The sequence below is a fragment of the Ursus maritimus genome, unplaced genomic scaffold, assembly GCF_017311325.1.
Source record: "Ursus maritimus isolate PB19 unplaced genomic scaffold, ASM1731132v1 scaffold_12, whole genome shotgun sequence".
Lineage (NCBI taxonomy): Eukaryota > Metazoa > Chordata > Mammalia > Carnivora > Ursidae > Ursus > Ursus maritimus.
The window spans coordinates 4,537,604-4,561,027 of record NW_024423564.1 but is presented as its reverse complement, the minus strand read 5'-3'; the positions used below and the strand labels follow the sequence as shown (position 1 = coordinate 4,561,027).

Here is a 23,424-nt window from a genome sequence, read left to right as displayed (position 1 = left end):
AAGTCACTATGCCAGGTCCTTTATCTATATTCTTACTTAATAAATACAACAACCTCTTGAAATAGGTATTATTATCCCCATTTTATGGATGAGAAGCGTGGAGAAAATGAGTAACTTGCCTGAAATCATACAGTTAGTAAGTGGCAGAGTTGAATTTCCAACCCAGGTCTGATGACCCCAAAGCCTGTGCTTGAAGAAGTGTTTCATTGATTATTGAATGGAAAAACTGCAGATCACTAGTAGAACAACAGGAAGCTGGTCAGTCTTTATGTGTCCTCTGCTGGCTAAAGCCAATGTTCAGAGCTGATAAAGTTTTGACATTCAATTACCTGGCGAAAGTATCACTTTCTCTACAAAACTCTTGGAGATAATTTCCAGAATTGTAAGGTACATAAGTACCTGCTTTATGGTCTTTTGTCTATAAACTCTCATATAAAAAGGTGACCACTCTACAGAGGGATAATAATGTATTTCACTCATACATTCTCACTGATGGTAACCTTACACACTCTGATGATTAAGCACCGTTAAAAGAGCATGCATGAGAGAAATCATATGATAGTTGATTTCCGGGGATGTACTGTATGGTGACTAACATAATATAATAAAATCATTAAAAAAAAAAAAAAGAAGGGGGAATGAACCATGAGAGACTGTGGACTCTGGGAAACAAACTGAGGGCTTCAGAGGGAAGGAGGGTGGGGGATTGGGATAGGCCGGTGATGGGTATTAAGGAGGGCACATGTTGCATATGGAGCACTGGGTGTTATATGCAAATAATGAATCATGGAACATTACATCAAAAACTAAGGATGTACTGTATGTTGACTAACAATAAAAAATTATTATTAAAAAAAAAGAGAGCATGCATGGTCTTAGGAATCGCACAGCTTTGTGTGCAGTCTGTATAACTTTTGTTACATAAGTATGTGAGTAAATGCTCAGAGTCTCAAAAGATTCCCTATGTATAAAGTAGTGACAATAATACATCACAGGGCTATTGTGAGAATTAAATAGTGTTTTTGCAAAGGGTGGGGCATATAGTAAACATTCAATAAATGCTTAATGGCTGTCGTCATACTTCTCATTTCAGTTTTCCATCTATACCTTGTTTTAAGCAAACACTGTATTTACAAATTTGGATTTATAAGAAAAAAATGTAAGGAAAGTTGTTTTATAAGATATAGGTGTTTTCTCCTCACAAAAGCATTATAGCACAAAATTTATTATACCAAAACTTCCTTGATATACTGAAACTTATATGTCCATTTAAATTTTTTGATCTACAAACAAATTCTAATAAATAGAATTTAATATGTAAAGCAAAAAGTTAGAACCTGGCAATTGAGTTTCTTTGGCTTGCATTAGTGGTGGGCTGGTGTTGCCCCTGCCACGCAGACATGGTTGTGCTGTGTGTTGTCCGCAGGCTTTCTCAGACACAGCCATCTTATCTCCATCCACTCTGGGTGCTTTGTTCTTTGGCAGTCTACAATTCCTCAGTGCATGGAAGGCCCAGCTCCCTTTCTGACCATTCGATAAGCCAGTGATATTAAAGAAGACTCATGTTTTGGGCCACCATCATATACCTTCACAATCTTTTATCACAACATCTATACATATTTTTACCCTTTTTTTGTTTATATACCTATTTCCTGATAAATCTTGTTGAATTAATATATGGGGTAACATGAAATTACTTTTGTGGTGATGGGGATAATACTAAGAAGTGTTATTGAATGGAGTTTCTGGGTAAAGGTCATTTAACAAAGCTTTGGCATTAAACTTCTATTTAAAAAAATTTTTTTAAACATATTTATGGAGAAACACAGCTTAATTAAAGTTACTGGAAAATGACCAGACACTTACCTATTGCCAATAAAGTTATTCAGTAAAGACATGAATAACAAGATATAAAATGACATGTCTTTTTCTAGTAATTTATAATGAAGACATTTTCTTTCCAGCTCAAAATCTATGATACGAAAAACAAAACAGCTCAGGTCTGGTTGTTGTTGTTGTTGTTGTTGTTGTTGTTGTTGTTGTTGTTGTTGTTTAACACTGGAGTGCAAAATCAGAACCCAAAAAAACAAAACAAAACAAACTCTAGGACATAGAAATTGCTTTAGAGTGAATGTCATTCTGATACCTGACTGTATGCAAAGGCTGGGTGAACTTCTTGCACATGCTACAGCATGGATACTTTTCATACTGATATCCACGTTGTCTTTGGAAAGATTAGACTGTTTCTATTTTCCATTTGGGGAGTGAAGAGGAAAATTCCCCCACCATCCTATGAGTGCAAAGCCTTCTGCTAAACGAGTGTGCTTTCCTTCATATGAGAGTGTGGCACTTCCACTAGCCTAAACAGGAGCCACACTCTGAATGCTGCATTTGATCAAGCTCCCGAAGCAACTGCTTGGTCTTCAAAGTCCGAGGCATACTCAGAAGAGACAGCTGATTCGGTTCATTGGGATTCTTTAGTGTGAGGTAAACTGAATGATGGGAATCTAACAGGGAACGTTGGCTCAATCATATCATTATCATAATGTTGCCAACTGAGGCAATGGAGCCAAGCCCTGTGTTTGCCATTGGCACTGATGGGCTATGTGCAGAGGTATTCATACTCTATGTGGGGTCTACATACAGCTTCCTTGATGAAGCAAAGTAAATAATTTACTGATTCAAACCTGCTTGGCTGTGTGGCAAATTTCCACAGCCAGATCCCCTCCAGAATTCCCAATGCCAATTATAATGACTCTCTTTCCAGTGAAAATTTCTGGATTCTTATAGTCTCTGCTGTGGAAGTACTGTCCTTTGAACTTCTCAATTCCTGCAAGAGAAGGAAAAATATCGGATGAGGTTTATCTGCTATCATTTGTCAAACTATTCATTTTGCTGGCAAGTGTGTAGAGTTTAAGCACACATCTCCAAATGGTCTCCCTTTACTCACCTGCATGCTTGCCTTTCTGAATATTTTTGCCTATTTTCTTTTCTCATAGTCTCAGAGCAGAACCTTGTGGCTTCCTTATCATGGATAGTCTGCTTACCTCAGGATCTGTTTGTATTTTGGACTTGTAGACTCCCAAATCTAAACTGCTGCAGAAAACTTCCTTTCTCTTTTGCCTTTTCATCTTTAAATACCTACTTACATTTCAATTGGAGTACGTATGTTTTCATATGCTCTAGAGTATACTAGAGTGTTTTTTTTTTTTTTCAAAATGAAAATCCAGGTCAAAAACTATAATTCAGTTCTTTAAGTTTTTATGAAACTCAATATTTGTTTCCTTGATTGCTGAAAAGGTCCTTTTTCAACCTAATACATGCCCTAAGATGTCATGCAACACTTGAATAGAACTTGGGTTTCTCCTGTGCTTCTAAGGCAGTCCATGCCCTAAATACCTATTCCTCCCCTGGCCCCCAGACATCCTGGGACCCTCCGATATCTTTTTACCCCAAATCCTGTTCTCACTGTCTAGGCTTAAACTTGTGACTGAGTCCTAGGACTCTCTTAGAGTTTAAGAACATCTCATGTTCTTTCTTTTGATCCTTAGAAAAACTAAGGTTGTTGTGAAACCAGAGATAGAGCCCTCTAATTTTTCTCTAGTCTCCAAAATTAATGTTATTTCTACCTCCCAAATGGCAGTAATCAAAGCTGTCCCAACATCTTTCAGGGGAACATGTAGAATTAGGATAAGCCTTATCTCATCCTTAGGTAGGAATCACTCAGGCCACAATCCTCCCATTCCTCAGAGATCAGGTCACAGGCGTGGTTCAAGGGTTTCTTTCCTTGTAGGCTACTCACCAGGAAAGCTTTCCAAAGGTAAGTGAGCATTGGTGTGATGGCCAGTGCAAACCATGACTCCATCAAAGACATTTACCTCCTTTTCCCCTTCAGATTCTGTGACTACCTCCCATTGGCCTGAAGTGGAGAAATCAGGCTGCTTCTTCACACTGCACACAGTGGTCTGAAAAGAAAAGTGATAGCTACAGGAGACTAACCACAGCCAATACAGTGGACATTTTCCCTGACATGACTCTCTTTGCAGAGTGATATCACATAATAGAGCTCATGTAGGGATATTTGATTTTTATATTACACACATAAGAACTTTGTTGTCTGGGGCTGTGGTCAGAGTGAGAAAACTCTCATGAGGCAGGCTAAATAAAATAGTTGGCAGATTAATGTTGCACTCTCCTCTGCTTCTAGAAAAGTGCAAATTACTCATTCTCTTAGACCATGCCCTAAGATGTCATGCAACACTTGAATAGAACTTGGGTTTCTCCTGTGCTTCTAAGGCAGTCCATGCCCTAAATACCTATTCCTCCCCTGGCCCCCAGACATCCTGGGACCCTCCGATATCTTTTTACCCCAAATCCTGTTCTCACTGTCTAGGCTTAAACTTGTGACTGAGTCCTAGGACTCTCTTAGAGTTTAAGAACATCTCATTGGCTCATATTTTATGTATGAACTTTTGTGGTTCCTCTCTTTGGCTCCCATAAATGACCATTTTACAAGTAATTATAAAGAAAGAGGCTGCAAGATGAGATAGTCAGTGGTATAATTTTTAGGTTTAAAAAATGGGTTATTCTATCCAGCCTAAGGAAACGTTAAGAATGTATTCCTATGTGGTTCTAGGGTTTCTGACCATAATGTCTTGGTGGACTCCTAGAGATACCACCTCTGTATAACCCTGGCCATCCTGCACTATTTAGAGTTCTTCTCTTTAAGTTTCTTGTTTTTACACAGGCTTATTCCCCTGCATGGGTCACCCTTTTATTCCTTCTTCATTTGGCAGATTCCTACTTACCTTTCAACATTTAGCTCTTACATATTATCTCCTCTAAGAAAACTTCCCTGGTGCCTATTGTCTCATGCCCTGAATGGTTAAGCACCCTTCCTCTGAGCTAACAATATATAAATCTCTATGGCATTTATTACCCTGTAAGTCTTTACTTTTAAATTTATAGAAATTTTTTTCTTCATTTTTATATCTTCTTAACTAGGCTATGAAATCATTGATTTTTTTTTTTTGTCTTTGTATCTCCAGTGATTAGTATGGTAACAAACTTGTTAAATGTGTTTAACAACAAGTGAAGGGAAGTCACTGGACTATAAATGACTTACTTTGTTAGTTGTCACTGGATATTACCACTTTATTATCATCGTTAAATAGAAAAAGTCATGATTTAGCAGAATGATCAGAAGGTAGAAGGGAGGTGGGGGTGGGGAATTAGATGCAGGTGGTCAAGCGGTACAAATTCTAGTTATAAGATAAATAAGTACTGTGGATATAATAATATATAACATGATGACTATAGATAATACTGCTGTATGGTATATGTGAAAGTTGTTAAGAGAGTCGATCCTAATATTCTCATCACAAGGGGACAAAAAAGTAAAAGATTTAGGCTTTTTGCCAGCTGTCAGAAATATGTGTTCTTCTGTGGCCAGGGTTAAAGATGATAGAAAAATCAGGCACCTGGATGGCTCAGTCAGTTAAGCATCTGCCTTTGGCTCAGGTTGTGATCCCAGGGTCCTAGGATCGAGTCCTGCTTCGGGCTCCTTGCTCCATGGGGAGCCTGCTTCTCCCTCTGTTTCTGTCTCTCATGAATAAATAAAATAAAATCTTTGAAAAAAAAGATGATAGAAAAATCATGGAAGTCTTAACAACAGGAACCATTGAAGTGATCTGATATAATCATCTTGTTTTACGAACAAGAAAATTTTTACAAACAAAAAAACAAGAGACATCAAAGTTGAGGAACTTAACTTCTCTGAAGTCACAAGTTGATTAGTGGTAGAGCAAAGACTAGAAGTCAAGTTTTTGTTCCCCATTTCAGTGTTCTTCTCTTTATACCAGAGTTAACTTTTTGGCTTCCTCAATAACTTCCCAATAACTGCTTCACTGGGTTGTTTGTGATCACATAAAAGTAATGCATTGGTGTGATGTGAGAAGCACTGGGTGTTATACGCAACTGACAAATTGTTGAACACTATATCTGAGACTGAGAATATGTTGGCTAATTGAATTTAAATTAAAAAATGCATTGGCAAGTACTTCAGAAAGTATAAAAGGTCTAAGCAGTGCAGATAAGTTGTGGTGGATCCAGAGGTTTTAAGTTTCCATACCTGTCAGTTCCCTTCTCTAACTGGGAAAACACTTCCCCTCATTTGTTTTATTGCAAAACATTCTGGCAGGTGGCTTCTAGGATCTGCAGCCAAAATATACAGAAAAATGACCTTTCCATGAATGTATTCCAGGCACAGAGAAGACAAAAGAATGGAGTCTTTGTCTGGATAGGATAGATATATGGACCTATTAAACCAGTCTTTACACGTAAGCACTGGTAAATGAAGCCACATTATTCATTTATTTGACACGTAAGCACTGGTAAATGAAGCCACATTATTCATTTATTTGACACGTAAGCACTGGTAAATGAAGCCACATTATTCATTTATTTGACAAACAACTTCAAACACAAAGACAATCACAAAATTCCCTACCTTAAATCGAATATACTTTAAAAGATCAAATTCTTTGGCATACATCCTGAAATACTTGAGGACCTGGGAGTTGTGCATGAAGTTAGGATAATGATCTGGGATGGGATAGTCACTGAAGCACATCATCTCCTTAGATGTGTTGATGATCACCGATTTGTAAATACTGGCCCTTCCTTCTTCAGGATTTTCCTGCATTAAATAAGAAGCATTCATAGCAACTTGAGAATTACTTCATGGTTTATTAACAGTCAATAAACATTCAAAAAAGTTTTCTGAAAGAAATGTCGATTAAAAAAAGTTATATAGACACACAATTCTCCACATCTCCCAGTATTTGTGTCCTTGTGTTGTCTCTTCCCTTTGAATCTGAGTTGTCTTTGTGACTTGCTTTTGACTAATAGCATGCAGTTGGAATGATACTGAATAGCTTCTAAGACAGTCCTAAGTAGTCTTGCAACTTCTGCCCTCTGTCTCTTAGAAAGCTTGATCTGGTAGAACTCAGCAGATAGGTAAGAAGTCCGACTACCTTAAGTCACCATTCTGTGAGTAAGCCCAAGTCAGACCCATGAAGAGAATGTTTGGGATAGAGAGATGTTCAGCCCCCAGAAATTTGATTTATCCCAGCTGAAGTTCTAAACATGTGAACAAAGAGACCATAGCAGATGTACAGTCTCAGCTGTCACCTAATTGCAATGACATGAGACTCCAAGTGAGAACTGCTCATCTAAATAATGGTCTTATAAATATTTTATATATTTCAAAGCCTAGGTGAGTTTCAAGGGTTGTTGTACACTGGTAAGACTGCTCTCCAGGAAACATTGTACTAACTTCCATTCTGTCCAGCATACATTCCCATATTTATTACCTCATTTTTACTCATTTAAAAGACTAGTACTCAGTGTTAGCACAAACAGAAACTTATGAAATGGGAATGTATGCTGGAGAGAGTGAAGTTAGTACAATGTTTTCTGGAGAGCAATGTGGCAAGTATATGAAAACCCTTGAAACTTAGCGTTTTTAAGAAATATTCAGCATAGTAGACAAATTTATGTTAAATTATGTTAATGATAGTATTATTTATAGAAAAGAAATAAGCTAAGTGCCTATGATATTGTGACTTATAAGAAATATATATTGGTCATTCAGATAACCAAAATATTTCTCTCATATGTATTTGGGCTTTGTATATATTTTGCATATATATGTGGACTTGCCTACAGTTTGTGACTCAAAGCTCCCCAAACCCTTGGAATTTCCTAAGGGTTAAGAATAATAAAGATGTCTTTTGTTGCGTTAATGAGGTGACTTTCAGAAACTACTTAAGGATAGGGGCTGATTAGCCAAAGGAGCCAACCAAGGGGCACCTGGGTGGCTCTGTCAGTTAAGCGGTCCACTCTTGATTTTGGCTCAGGTAGTGATCTCAGGGTTGTGAGACTGAGCCCCGCATTGGACTCCCTGCTCAACAGGGAGTCTGCTAGAGATTATTTCTCTCCCTCTCCTTCTGCCCCCCCCCACCATGCACGTTCTCCCTCTCTCTCTCAAATAAAAAAAAAAAGAAGCCAACCAAGTGATTAGAGGGCTATAACTTACAGTTCCAATCCCACCCCCACCACCGATCTTTGGGGAGGGAAGAGAGGCTGGAAGTTGAATAAATTGTCAATGGCCATGATTTAATGATTTCATCAATCATGCCTACAAAGCAAAGGTTCCACAAAAACCCAAAAGGATGGGGTTTGGGGAGCTTCCAGGTTGGTGAGGATGAGGAGATATGGGGAGAGTAGAGCACTCAGAAAGAGCACAGAAGCTCTGTGTCCTGTCCCTATACCTTCTCCTATGCATTTCTTCCATTTGGCTGTTATAAGTTATATCCCTTTATAATAAACTGGTAATCTAATGAGTAAATGGGTTTCCTGAGTTCTGTGAGCCACGACAGCAAATTAATCAAACCCAAGGAGGGGGTCATGGGAACCTCTGATTTATAGCCAGTTGGTCAGAAGTATAAGTAATAACCTGGATTTGTGACTAGTATCTGAAGTGGGGTGCAAGTGGGTGGCCTTTCACAACTTTAAAAGTACATATTACTGCTTCTTCATTTGGAAAATTCCTATCATTCAAGAGTCATATCAAATGGCACTTCTTTGAAGAAGACTTTACTGTTTCCCCCACAGAGTTAGATTTCCCATTCACTTCCAAGCTCTCAAAGGCAACTTAAACTTAACACTGTAATATTCTGTGTATGTTTCTATGACCATGAGCTACCCGTGAATAAGATGTATGTCTTATTTTTCTTTGTGTCTCTATCATCAATACAGTGACTGATATATAGTGGATATTCAATAAGTGCTTTGAAATGAATTAATGACTGAATTATGGAAAATGAATTTGGAGACACCTAAACTATAATTTTCAAATCTAGGTAGGAACATTGAAAGTGGCCTATAATATAACTTTTAGTAAAAAAAAATTAATATTACAAAATTAAATTTACATTCTTACCACCAAATATATAAATTTATGTCTGCATGGGGCAATTGTATACTACCTATATTTACCCATGTTTATATAATTGTATAACCTCTCCCCTGTCAGATGGTTCTGAGTATATTTTATTTAAGTCAATAAAACTTGAAAATAGGGAAAAACAAGTTGATTTATTAAGGAGGTAGTATTTTTTCTTTTATCTTTGTTGAAATGTTGTTTATACAACACCCATTCATGATTTAAAAAAAAAAAACTTCAGCAAACTAAGAATAGAGAAAAATTTCTTCAATTTGATTAAAAAATCTACAAAATACCCACAGCTAATATCATAATTTAATGTGAGAAAATGGACAATTTCTCCCTTAATTGGGAACAAGGCTAAGATATCCTCTCTCACCATTCCTGTTCAACTCTGTACTAGAAATCCTAGTTGATGTGATAAGACAAAAAAAGGAATAGTGGGTGTACCAGATTGCATTCCCACCAACAGTGCAAGAGGGTTCCCCTTTCTCCACATCCTCGCCAATACCTCTTATTTCTTGGGTTGTTGATTTTAACCATTCTGACAGGTGTGAGGTGATATCTCATTGTAGTTTCGATTTGTATTTCCCTGATGATCAGTGATGTTGAGCATCTTTTCATGTGTCTGTTGGCCATCTGTAGACATTGGAAAAATGTCTATTCATGTCTTCAGCTCACTTTTTAATTGGATTATTTGTTTTTTGGGTGTTGTTTGATAAGTTCTTTATAGGTTTGGGATATTAACCCTTTATCAGATATATCATTTGCAAATATCTTCTCCCATTCCATAGGCTGCCTTTTGGTTTTGTTGATTGTTTCCTTTGCTGTGCAGAAGGTTTTTATTTTAATGAAATCCCCATAGTTTATTTTTGCTGCTGTTTCCCTTGCCTTAGGAGACTTATCTAGAAAGAAATTGCTATGGCCAATATCAAGGAGGTTGCTGCCTATGTTCTCCTATAGAATTTTATTGTTTCATGTCTCACATTTAGGTCTTTCATCCATTCTGAATTTATTTTTACGTGTAATGTAAGAAAATGGTCCTGTTTCATTCTTTTACATGTTGCTGTCCAGATTTCCCAACACCATTTGTTGAAGAGACTTTTTTCCATCGGATATCCTTTTCTGCTTTGTCAAAGATTGATCGCCCATATAGTTGTGGGTCCCTTTCTGGGTTTTCTCTTCTGTTGTATTGATCTATGTGTCTATATTTTGTGCCAGGATCATACTGTTTTGATTACTACAGCTTTGTAATATAAGAAGTCTGGAATTGTGATACCTCCAGCTTTGCTTTTCATTTTCAAGGTTGCTTTGGCTATTTGGGGAAAATAGCGTAGAGGTTCCTCAAAAAGTTAAAAATAGAACTACCCTATGACCCAGCAAATGCACTACAAAGTATTTACCCAAAGAATGCAAAAATACTAATTCAAAGAGATATTGTTGATAGCAGCATGATCTACAATAGCTAAACTATGGAAATAGTCCAAGTCTCCATCAACTGATGAATAGGATAAAGAAAATGTGATATATGTACATACATGTATATACAATGTTATGTATATATGTATATATATCCATGTATATATACATATGTACATATATATACATGTATGTATATATATTACTCAGCCATAAAAAACCCCAAAATCTTGCCATTTTCAACTATGTATTAGTATTATGCTAAGCAAAATAAGTCAGTCAGAGAAAGACAAATACCATGTGATTTCGTTCATATGCGGAATTTAAGAAACAAAACAAATGAGCAAAGGAAAAAAAAAAGAGAGCGAAAAACAGACCCTTAACTATAGAGAACAAACTGCTGGTTTCCAAAAGGGGAGATGGGGGTTGGGTGAAATAGGTGATGGGAATTAAGGAGTGCACTTGTTGGGATGAGCACTGGATGTTTTATGCAAGTGTTGAATCACTATATTGTACACCTGAAACTAATATTACACTGTATGTTAACTAACTGGAATTTAAATAAAAACAAACTAACTAATTAATAAAGTGGCATTAAATCCCTCCCCGCAAAAAAAGGAAAAGAAATAAAAATATACAGATTGAGATGAAGAAATAAAACTATTTTTATTCAGAGATAACATATTTAGAAAATCCCAAAGGATTGGAAACAACAACAACAACGTGGAACTAATAAGCAAGTATAGCAGGGTTGCAGGATACAGGGTTAACATACAAAAGTCAACTACTTTCCTATATACCAGAAATGAACAATCGGATTTAAATTAAAAAAAAAATTTACAATAACACCCCCAAAATTAAATACTTAGGCATAAATCTAATAAAATATGTATACGATTTATATGCAGAAACTATAAAACACAGATGAAAAAAATCAAAGATCTAAATAAGTGGAAAGATATTCTGTGCTTATAGATTGAAGGACTCCACATTGTTAAGATGTCAGTTCTTCCCAATCTATAGATTCAGTGCAATCCCAACCAACATCCCAGCAAGCTATTTTGTAGACACTGGCAACTTGATTCTAAAGTTTATATGGAAAAACAAAAGGCCTAGAGAAGCCAACTTTGTACTTAAGTGTATATTGTGCATAGTGACTTTCTTTCAAAAGAGTACAGTATGGCAAGGAGAAAAAAAAAAAGGAGTGACTTTACAGTGACAAAACCTGACAAACACCATCTCGAGCCAGGTCATCAAGGTTAACATCAATAGTGATGAGTCATATTTATGTACTACTGATATGATCTCATGGAAATGACACTTTACCTCTCTGGTCTTCTTCCCCCAAATCCATAACCCCAGTCTAACCATGATAAAAACAGACAAATCCCAACTGAGGGACATTCTGTAAAACAACCAATAATTCTCAAAACTGTCAAGATCATCAAAAACAAGGAAAGTCTGAGAAATTGTCACAGCCAAGAGGAGCCTAAGGAAACATGACAACTAAATGTAATGTGGTATCCTGGATGGGATCCTGGAACAGGAATATATGTAAAAAACTGAGCAAACCTGAATAAGGTATGGACCTTCAGTTAATAAGTATCAGTATTGGTTCATTAATTATGACAAATGTATCATACTAATATAAAATGTTAATAAGAGGGAAAACTGGGTGTCAGATATATAGGAACTCTGTACTGTCTTCCTAATAATTCTGTAAATCTAAAACTGTTCTGAAATTAAAAGTTTATTTAAACATGTTTGTACATAACACATTTTTTAAAAGAAATTAAAATTAATGAGTGGCAGGGCCATTTTGAAACTAAGATGTTTATGGGGGCAAGGGTAGACATGTTCCTAACTTCTGAATTTAATTTCATTAATTTATTCATTTATTCAACAGATATTTCTAAAGTCCTTCTGTAATAAAAACACTATATTAGATGCTAAGAAATACGAGTTTGTCCCTGTCTTCCAGAAGTTCAAAATTTAGTACAAGGAGTAGAACCATGCTTTCTAGAGCAGGTCTGTTGGGTTCACAGAGCTAAATACATCACAGATCTTACCCCTGTGGCAAAACTCATATATTTATATTCTTTTTCATGTCACTAACACACCAAAGTGTTTTCTTGTGTCAACAAAAACCATCAAGGGGCATCTGGGTGGCTCAGTCGGTTAAGTGTCTTCCTCCAGCTCAGGATCCTGGGATCGAGTCCCGCATCGGGCTCCCTGCTCTGTGGAGAGCCTACTTCTCCCTCTGCCTCTCTCTCTCTCTCTGTCTCTCATGAATAAATAAATAAATTCCTAAAAAAAAAAAACCATCAAGCTCTTCCAAACACCTGATTGGATCTCAGGTAGGGTTTACCACTGTGTCAACCCACTGCTTTTTATAAAAGAGAGTGGGAATAGAGCAATATTGGGTCACTGAGTGGAAAACGAAGCTGCTGCACTGGGGTTTTAAATTTTCCTGCCATCAATTAATAAGCCTGCCCTCTACAAATGTACCTTGATTGCATGACTCACACATCTGAACAAGAAGTTCATAGAAGAGAAGAGAACAGGGCAGTGTTGCTCTTCTGTTCCTTTGATAGACTTAGAATTCCATGGGATAGAAGCACTCTTAGGACTGTTCTCAACCTTGTCTGCATATTGGAATAATCTGGGGAACTCTAAAAACACTAATGCCTCGTCCCTACTCCCAGAGACCCTGTTTTAATTGCTCCTTGTCTAATATGCAGACACGGTTGAGATCTCCTGGTAAGAGGTACTGTGCTGACCCCAGAAAGCTCAGGGAACCAGAGTTCATCCCATCAACCTCAAAAGTCTTTTCTCCACACATTCTTAGCTAAACTGCAAAATGCTTAAGGACAGTGGACATCATCTAACAAAGTCCAAAGTCTAATATACTGTTACTTATTTTGTTTTAAAGATGCCATATCATTCTCATTTATCAACTGGAAAGCTGAGGTTAAAAACTTTAGGGCAAAGGTCTCCACGTCAGCTGCCTATTACAGATAAGTAGTGGGGAGCTTTATTGGCATCACAGGCCAATAAAAGCAGAACTTCTAGATGGACTGACATCAGTATTTGTTAAAGTTCCTAGGTGATTCTTTAAAGTACAGCCAGTGCTGAGAACCACTGCTGTCTACCCTCTTCTAAGTGTTTTTGCATTCATTCATTTGTCTTTTATTTTTTTGGAGGGGAGAGAGTTAATAAATTTAAGAATTTTAAAAAAACCTATCCATCTAAGGGTGTTTATTACTTAATTTATATTTTATTTTGTTTTAATTTTATATTATATTGTATCCACTTGGTATCTTTTTTTATATTACTTGTTTATATTATATATACTCTTTTTTTAAGATCTTATTTTTAAGGAATCTCTACACCTGATGTGGGGCTCAAACTTAGAACCCTGAGATTAAGAGTTGTATGCTCTACTGACTGAGCCAGCCAGGTGCCCCTACATATATTCTTTATACTCTTTACTACTGGAAATGTAGTTCTCAGATCAGCAGCATCGACATAACCAAGGGGTTTATCAGAAATGCAGAATCTTGGTGGCACTCCAGATTAATGAATCAGAATGTACATTTTGGCAAAATCACCGGTGATTCATATGCACATTAAAGTTTGAGAAACACTGCTTTGGTATGCTTTAAGGATTTTAAAGTTCAGATTGACTAAAGAATCTTAAAAAAAAATATTTCCAGCATTAAATACTTATTAAATCCTCAGCATTCGTAAGGGGTTTATCATTTTAAAGCTATTTCACTCATAAAGTAATATTAAAGTATGAAAAATCAAAATGATATTTCTCACATTAGCACCTACTTTCCACCATCAGTCTGATCTAATGTTAATAAGGAGACTAACTGACTGAAATTAATGTCTTGAGAACTTATAAATAATTATTACTGGAAAGTATTCAGCAATACTAAGAAGGAGGCAAGTGGAGAGTAAATCATATACTCCTGTTTGGCAAGTGGAACAGAGAAAGAAGAAATAGGAAAATGCAAGTGATGGTGTCTGAGAATAAAAATATGGATGTATACTGAATCCCTGGGACCTGTCACAAGGAAAAGAAAAGGGTGGCCCTGAGTCTCCTGTGTCTTACTGGAATTCCAAAGTGTTTGGGAATGATCCTATGTATGACAGAAGAGTTAGGGAAGTGGGGGAGAGCAGGACTCCAAATAACAAACCNAAAGGGGGGGGGTGGGTGGGGTGGGGTGGAGAAGCAGGTCTCAGAGGAAATTCTTGAGGAAAACAGCATCAGCATGTAAAAGATGTTTAATCCAAAATTAATTGGTGTTTATAATACATCAGGATCCACAACCGTGTAACTGTGGATTGTGTGAGAATGAAGGTCCCTGTTTCCATAAGCATTCTAAGCAGCCCCTCAAGACATTTTGCTACTCAAGGATTTATTTCTAAAACATAAATATATATGGCACCTAACATGTGCCAGACATCACAGAAATATATAGTGTGGGTGTGCATATGTGTACGTATGTATGTGTATATATATATGTGTGTGTGTGTATGTGTGTGTAAAATATATTACATATGATATATAATATAATGGGCACAGATGTAGTCTGTCTTAACAGAAGTCAGAGTTATGACAAAATATAGCTTCTTTATTTTCAAGGAAGCAGTTCATATTGTGCTGAAATTTTGCCAAGTGGATACTCAGAAAAAAATCCCAGGTTAGGTTTTTAACAGAGAACAAGTTTAAACCACTTTGCAGGTAAAAGCCAGAAACCTGAGAATCAGGTAGAATGGGGACCTGAACTGATTTCATTGCCTGATTAGCTATTGCCAAACGTGGCTAGGATGCTTACCAAAGACACCGGAAGCATGGGCCCCACTCCAGGCATACTGAATAATAATAACAATGGCATATAGCACTTACTGTATACCTAGTACGGTTGTTAGTGTTGACATAAATATCCATTCACTTAATCCCCACAATAACTCTATGAAATGGGTGCTATTATTAGCTCCTTCTCAATGATAGGAAAACAGAGGTACACAGAGGTCTAGTGATTTTCCCCAAGATCACACTGCTAGTAGGTACAGGCCTAGGATTTGAACCCAGGCGATGTGCTTAACTTTTATACTATGTTGTGGTTGGGTTTCAAAAGCATAATTTTCTATTAATTACCAAACACCGATTAACAGCCTTTTCAGTTCATGCCCAAGACTGAGGCATGGGGGTTCTGCCAGGGGGTATTCACTCTAGGTCTGAGTAAGGACTATTGTCAAATAAAGTTTGTTCCCCATTCAGAGCCAAGATGTAAAAGGTCTGCAGTGCTGTTCAACTAAGGAATGCTATGAAGCCATGTATGTATGTATGTATGTATGTACTTTAGAGAGAGAGTGAGTGCATGAGTGAGAGGGGCAGAGGGAGAGAGAGAGAGAATCTCAAGCAGACTCCATGCTGAGGATGGAACCCAACGTGGGGCTCAATCTCACGATCCTGAGAACATGATGTGAGCTGAAATCAAGAGTCAGATGCTCAACCGATTGAACCATCCAGGTGCCCTGCTGTGAAGCCATTTTTAAGTGGCTGATCAACACTGTGTTTGTTTGTATGAAATATGAAACACATCTGGAGACCTTAATACCATTCACTGGTTTAGAAAATGAGTTTAAAAACAAACCCAATGAATGCGTGCCACTTCAAAGATCAGTAAAGATGGTTGATACTCTTTGGCATATAATTAACTTAATTATCTTTTAAGTAGATGATAACTAAACTTAGTAACAAGTTACAGGGCTGGGTGTACATATTAATAACTCAACTTTAAAACTGAATAAACTGCAAGGGTAAGAAATACCAGTTGCAGGTGCCCTCTGCCCTCTTCTGAAGATAGGCTTCTGAACTAAATTTGATTTTTCAAGTGATAGAAAAGTTCAAAGCAAAGAAGGAAGCCAGAATTTATATTCTATTTGAGGTCTAGGATTATTAGAGAATTATTTAAATTGAACCAGAATTCAAAGAGAAGGAAGGAAGGAAGGAAGGAAGGAAGGAAGGAAGGAAGGAAGGAAGGAAGAGAAAGAAAGAAAGAAAGAAAGAAAGAAAGAAAGAAAGAAAGAACGAACCATAAGGTCAGAGAGGACTGAAAAGGGGATCCGTGGAAGGAGTTGTAAGCAAGTATTCTAGATCACTTACTTATTAATGCAGACCAGGAGCAACCACTCTAAATTTCCTAACCCCTTTACATTTTCTAATGTTTGTTATCTTGTTACACTCCACCCTCACTCTGCCCACCCCCCCCAAGATTGTTTTACCCTCTTTCAGATAGCAGCAAAACTCATTAAATGAAAATGATCTCTGTGCTATTTTCATTTTCATAGACATCAGTAAAGTACAAACAAGTGATACCTGGGTCCTATTTTGCTGCTAGCCTCGGGGGAAAAAAAGAACCTGAACAGAACCTGAGGTGATGGCTGACCGAGAAAAAGCCAGCAGGCTGAATTCTAGCAAGTTTAATTACTGTTAAGCCCATCGTATTTCCTGACACAAGATAAAATATCTCATTGTTCGAGGAGGTCATCAAGAGAGCATGACCACCGATTGACTGGCAAGCCAGAGTCAGGCAATGGAAGGCCCCTCACCCTTTCCCCTGCCCTTGGGCAAATCTCCATGGGTAAAATCCACCTCTGGGTAATCAAACCAGTGCCGAGGGGAAACATCAACTGGGAACCAGTCAGCCTGTCATTCCTGCAGAGTGGTAACTGTTAATGTAAATTGCCTGGGAAACATAAGGATAAGCAATCCAAAACTGCACTGAATGGCCGGTAAAAATTCAGATCACTCATCGTGGATGACAGCACACTACCGAGAACTGAACAAGGTAGTCCCTCATCCATGCGGCTGTGCCCACACTTGCCACTATCTATATACCTTGCCCAGAGTCCTAGGAGTGTACTATGCTGTGCTGGACTTAGCAAATGCCTTTTTTCAGTATACCCCTGACCACTGAGTCACAAGACCAGTTTGCATTTACATGGGAGAGGCAACAATGGGTCTTTTGAGTGATTCCCCAAGGTGCCCTGCACAGCCCCACCATATGTCATGGGATGGTAGCCTGAGACCTGCCCTGTTTTCCTTCTCCACATCACTAAAATGGGTCCATTGCATTGATGATATAATGTTAACATGGGAAGATTTGCCTCTGCTGGAGGCAAACTGTGGAGGCTTTGCTGGAGCATATGTGAGAAAGAGGATGGGCAGTGAACCCACAAAAAAATTCAGGGTCAAGGCACTGCCATAAAGTTTTTGGGAGCTGTCTGGTCAGATAAGACTTGTGTTGTGCCAGAAGCTGTGATCGATAAGGTGCAAGCCTACCCAACCCCTAAGAATGTAAACGAGATGCCAGCCTTTGTAAGAATTTGGGGACTTTGGAGGAGTTTTATTGCCCACGTGGCACAGTGCCCCCATTGCTTATACCACCTGGTAAAGAAAGGGCACATGTGGGACTGGGGATGTGAGCAGCAAGCTGCCTCTGAAAAGGCCAAAATACTAGTAAAGCAGGTTATAACCTGGGCATCTCCCAAGCAGGACTACCATTCAAATTAGATGTGTCTGTGACTCTGGAATATATGGGCTGGGCACTGACAGAAATAAGAGAAGGAGAAAGGACTCCTAGGATTTTGGTCTCATTTCTGGAAGAGGGAAAAAACCTGTCTACCCCCATAGAGCAAGGGCTCCTATCAGTGTAAAAGGACCCCTCCAGGTTAAGCCTCTCACTAAGGAACAGAGCATTGTGGTAAGAACTTCCCTGCCCATCAAGGGATGGGATGAGAATATGTTCCATTGACCCACCTCTGCCATGGCTCAAATTCCCACTGTGATTAAGTGACATGCCTATCTGCAGCAGAGGAGCACCCTGTCCACCAGCCTACTAGAAATGCAGGTGCGACTAGGACCTAGGGAGGATGTAGATCCTCCAGATGTCCCTGCCCCTATACCTGTTGTGTCCCTGTAGCCTGTAGAGAGGGAGTGGGGAAATTCTAGCTGATGCCTGGTATACAGATGGCTCTAGTCAGGGCAATCCCTCCAAGAGCACTACAGTCACTATTTTGCCCAACAATGACACCATCTGGCTGAAAACAGGAACAGAGTACAGTAGCCAGTGGGCTAAATGCAGAACAGCTTGGCTGGTGATTCATGAGTTCTGGCTGTTACTCCTTTGTTAACACTTTGCACTGACAATTGGGCTGTTCTAAAGGGATGAAACTTACGGCTGTGACACTGGGAAGCCGAGGGGTGGATGATTGTGGATGAGCCCTTGTGGGGATCAGGATATGTGGAAAGACATTTAGGTCCACCCATAAGAGCCTGAGGTATAACTCAGTGTTTTCTAGATCCGTGCTCCTAAAGCACTGACATCCCCTGGCAATCAGGAAGCTGATACCCTAGCTCTTGAACTATAGTGACTCAAGTTAACGCGGTAACAGCATGTCTTGTGTGTTATAAACAATGCCAAAGGCAACTACCAAAGGAATCTGGGGCTACTCACCAGTGTTCTCAACAAGGGAGGGATTGGCAAATTGATTATATTGCCTCACTCCCTCAGAATGCGGGTTATACCTATGCCCTGGTTTGTGTGGACACAGCACCTGGCCTAACCCAATCTTTCCCTGTCAGTGTGCGAACCAGGCTTCCACCATTAGGGGATTATAGAAGCTGAGTACCATGTATGGATACCCTCATCAGTAGACATGATGGGGTGCTCCCATTTCAAAGGTCATGATGTGCAAGACTGGGCAAAAGTCATGACAGTGAATGGAGGTTCCAGCTCCCCTAGAATCCCCAAGCAGCAGGGATGGTAAAAAGAAAAATGGAATATTAAAGGGGCAGATGAAATTACTAACAGGTAAAACCATTTTGGCCAAGCAGACTAAAGTACTGTCCCAGACTTTAACACATTTGCATGATCAACCAATAAGTCCTATTACCCCATATGCCAGACTGGGGACCCCCACTAAGGCACTCAATACTGTAAAGGTGCAGAAGTTGAAGAACCCAGCCATTGCCCCAGCTCTCACCGAGATCAGCATGCTGTGCTGTTGAGAACACCAAACCCTGAGAAAGGCATTATCTACTGGAATTTGCAATGGGAAGTTCTACTGGGATGGGTGAGTTACTTTGCACGCCTGGGTGAGGAGGAACTACTCAGTCTCCACTGGGATCCCATTGTCCTGCTACAAGCTAGACCTGTTGAAACATACTATATCTGCAATGGAATATGTACCATCAAAAGAGGGGGAGAAAATGGGGGTCCTGGTCTGGCATATCTGCCTAGTCCATCTCAGATGGCCAACACAGATGGTATACATGATCTGGTCAAAGTCCTAAAACTGCAGCCACACTAACATCTAAAGATCAGGCCTTGTCATTCTTGTAGCAGAGAAACACCTCCCCATACAAGTTCCTACTAGATATCTGTTTGACCTTAGACTCTGCTGCTCCTTTGGTGTCCAGTTACAGGATGGGCACCTGGTGGAAATTCCTTTCTACATGGGCCCACTCCTATGTCCAACAAAGAAATCAATCCAACTGATGGCTGTGTGGGCAGCTGCCCCTCTCTAGCTCCTCAGGATTGCCATGGTGGGTATCATCCCTTCAAGAAAGAGACTGAAAGGCCCTAAAGCAGTACCTTAAGGAAGAACAAACTAGTACCAGCATTCTTGGCTCATCTGCTATTACCAATACTAATCCCGAAACCTGGCCTGTGGCACACTATCAATAATACTGGGCAAGGGTCTTCTCTTTCTATCAAACTAAACATTAACCTGATGACTGGAAGGGTCCTAGAAATACCACCATTGAGCCAGATTTGAGATGGATTTATGGACATTTGAACACCCACACACCCCTATGTTGGGAAGAGAAAAGTCATTTGAAACAGAACCAACACAACTGTACCAGGAATATAGGCTGGATATCACTGGAACTGTGTATTCAGTCACTGTCATAGTAAAGGAGAGTGACTAGTTTGGCGCTAACTGGTCACACCACCCAGGTGTTTATTGGGTAGCCCCAAAAGGGGCCTAGTGGTTGTGTGGAACAAAATTTTGGCTACGGATCCCCCTGGGTGGTTGGACCACTGCACCCTGGGTTTTCCCTGGACATAGGGGAGAATTCCCCCCACCCATGGTAACAATACTTGACCAATTTCCTTCACCACAAGGCTAGATGGGCACACTGTGTCTTTCACTAACATGGAGTATGGCTGCTGTCTTTGTTTCCTCCATTGGCCCAGTGGATGTTATAGCACATACAGAAATCATTACTAAATTCACCCAGCAAGCATTAAATGATAACTAACAAACCTTGTCTTTACTGAATACTGAAATATCTCTAGTGAGAAAAGTTGTCCTCCAAAATAGAATGGCTTTGGGCATTACTTTTGCCTCCAAAGAGGCACCTGTGCCATTATCCAAACAAAATGCTGTGTGCTCATGCCTGATGAGTCTGCTGATGTATCACCTTTACTAAATCACATGAGAACATAAGTGAATACCCTGAGTGATCCATCCCTCAGCTAGGTAGGGAACTTAATAAATCAGTGGTTGGGAGCCTGGGGTTCTTGGTGAAAAAAGATTGTTTTGGGAATCATTACCTTAATCTGTGTTTTCTTTTGCATGTGCCTACACTGTTGCTGTGGTATCTGCCTCCCATGCAGACAGACAGACACCAAATGGGCCACCTCCACGATAGCGAACCCCCCCAGCTGACTGCTGGGGAAATGCCGTAGAAGAGGAGGCTATGTGACATTGTAAAAGCTGGTTAGGAGAGGTGGCATGTTGGGGGGGTCATCGAGAGGATATGACCACGCATTGACCCAGAAGCTGGGCCCTCAAAGACTTCTTGGAATGTACATTTTGCTGGCCTTACTAGGGATGTGGTGTTGAGACCATGTGCATGGTACTGACTGAATCCAGTTAAAGCCTCTATATGAACTTTTAACATATGGCAGGTGTGGAGATGTGTTTGTCTTGCTGCTGCCCAGGACAAGCCTCATATGTAAGTTCCCTTATTTAAACCTGCTACCTGCCAACCTGGAGTGGCCTGCCTCTTTCTTGGGTCTCTCTCTGCCCTCCACGAAGGAGACCAGTTTCAGATTACACCTGGGATGCTCCTGAAGTTGCAAGCTAACACTCCTGCTAGTCACCTAGTTCCAGTGAGGTTTCCAATTATTAAAGAACCAGGAGACTTACTTGGAACCTCCAGAGCCCTCCGATGTCATCAGTCCTTTCAAAGCAGACAGGCTCCAAGCCCTCATCCAGGCAGCACTTGATAGAGGAGAGCCCGCTCACACCTCCCCCAATCACTGCAATTCTTTTCTTGGTCATGGTCTCCAGATACCTTTACCAGGCCAGATCAATGTAACCTGTCAAAAAAAAAAAAAGACAAAAGACAGAATGAAAGCACACATCAGTTAACACATTTCAGGGAAGAAAGATCTTGGCCATGGCATCCTCCAAATAAATTCTGCGACAACAGGTGCTTTAGGATAAACCAGATTCGGCTGTCCTCTTGGCCATAAGGAATTGCTATGAAAGGGATATGGGAGCTCTGGGTCCGCAAGACCGAAGCCGAGAGCCCTGCCATGGTAGCCGGTCCCACTGCCTTTTCTGCAGCACCTGGCCAATCCTTCAGCTGCCGTCCAGAGGCTACTTCCGCTCTTTGGCCGTTGTGGAGTATATATATAAATACAAAGCAACAAAGTCCAAACAGCGACAGCCAATAGGGAGAAGCTCTTCCTCTCCACCTCCTTTCAGCCAGAGCCCCGAAACACAACGGCACCCACTCTCTCCCACAGGGAGAACATTACATGGGCCAAAACTGCCTTGGACAGAAAAAAAAAAAAAAAAAAAAATCCTACCACCTCTGTTTTCCGGCTGAGGTTGCCCGGAGGGTCAACTACCTCTCTAGAGGCGGAGCAACGCTGCGTTTCCGTCCCTAGCCTCTCCTCAGCATCCACTTTTAACTTCCTGGTATCTGCCTTAAAGGGACAAACTCCTCTTGGTGAAGAGGAAACTAGCAATAACCCCAAAGCAAGGCTTGCTCTAAAAGCTTCAGCGGAGAACACCAACCTTCAGCAGATGTGTTAAAACAGATCCCGGTTCCCTCATCCTCCTCCCCACCCCGCTCCCACCTCACAGATTGGCTCTTCGGTTCCAGGTTGCTGGTAGAAATTTACTTAAAATACCCGTGCACTAAACTGGGGCGGTTCAGTGAGAAAAGGATGTCGTTTCCTACTTAGAGGAGTTTCTAGTTTAGCAGAGAGGACCAAACACAAACGTCATTTCAATAAAATAGAAATACTTTTAAAAAGTGTTTTCTCAGGGCGCTGGGTGGCTCAGCTGGTTAAGCGTGGGTTCTCCATTGCCGCTCGGGTCAGGTTCTCAGGGTTGGGAGATTCAGCCCCGTCCAGGGCTTCGGTTTAGGGAGTGGGCTTCTCTCCCTTTCCCTTTGCCCTCCTCGCGCGCTGTCTCGCTCTCTTTCTCTCTCTCAAATCTTTTTCCTTTTAGAGTGCTTTCTCTGACACGCATAAGTAATTAAAAACATATTCACTTTTAAAATAGAACTTATTTTTGTCAAATATAAAATCATGCAGAAGAGGCCAGTGTAATGCATGTAGATACACACACGGAGTCAGAATCAGGGCCCATCCAACCCACCAGACTGTTTTGATAGATGTGAGGGGGTGTTCGGAGAAATGAGCAGTGGCTGATGCCATCTATTTGTTTACCTTCTAACTTACTTTCTTAGTCAACTTGGCACAAGATGGTTTGATGTCACTAATGTCAGTCCTGGGTTTTGTCTTGCTGGCCTCTCCCCAAAGTATCTTTTATGGGCCAATAATGATCATTTCTCAAGAATTCACCTTGTACCGTTCAAAAAACCTGATGGGAAAGAACCCACGTAATCTCTCAGCAACCCCATGAGGCAAGTACTATCACCACAAGGCAGG

General features: G+C 39.9%; 1 protein-coding gene and 1 long non-coding RNA gene across 2 annotated transcripts in view; one reads left to right on the top strand and one right to left on the bottom strand.

Moving 5' to 3' along the window:
* Window positions 1-21,670, top strand: part of LOC121102020 — a 56,373-nt gene extending 34,703 nt beyond the window's left edge. Inside the window, exon 3 of the long non-coding RNA XR_005834024.1 lies at window positions 21,130-21,670. This is a non-coding gene — a long non-coding RNA (uncharacterized LOC121102020). The remainder of the gene's footprint in view (window positions 1-21,129) is intronic.
* FMO5 (flavin containing dimethylaniline monoxygenase 5) overlaps window positions 1-21,799 on the bottom strand; it is a 30,216-nt gene extending 8,417 nt beyond the window's left edge. Inside the window, exons 1-4 of the mRNA XM_040626844.1 lie at window positions 21,665-21,799; window positions 6,509-6,697; window positions 3,803-3,965; window positions 2,688-2,830 (exon numbers count right to left, since the gene is read on the bottom strand). Coding sequence (XP_040482778.1) covers window positions 2,688-2,830; window positions 3,803-3,965; window positions 6,509-6,697; window positions 21,665-21,799 — 630 coding nt within the window. The remainder of the gene's footprint in view (window positions 1-2,687; window positions 2,831-3,802; window positions 3,966-6,508; window positions 6,698-21,664) is intronic.
* Window positions 21,800-23,424: the final 1,625 nt, after the last annotated feature.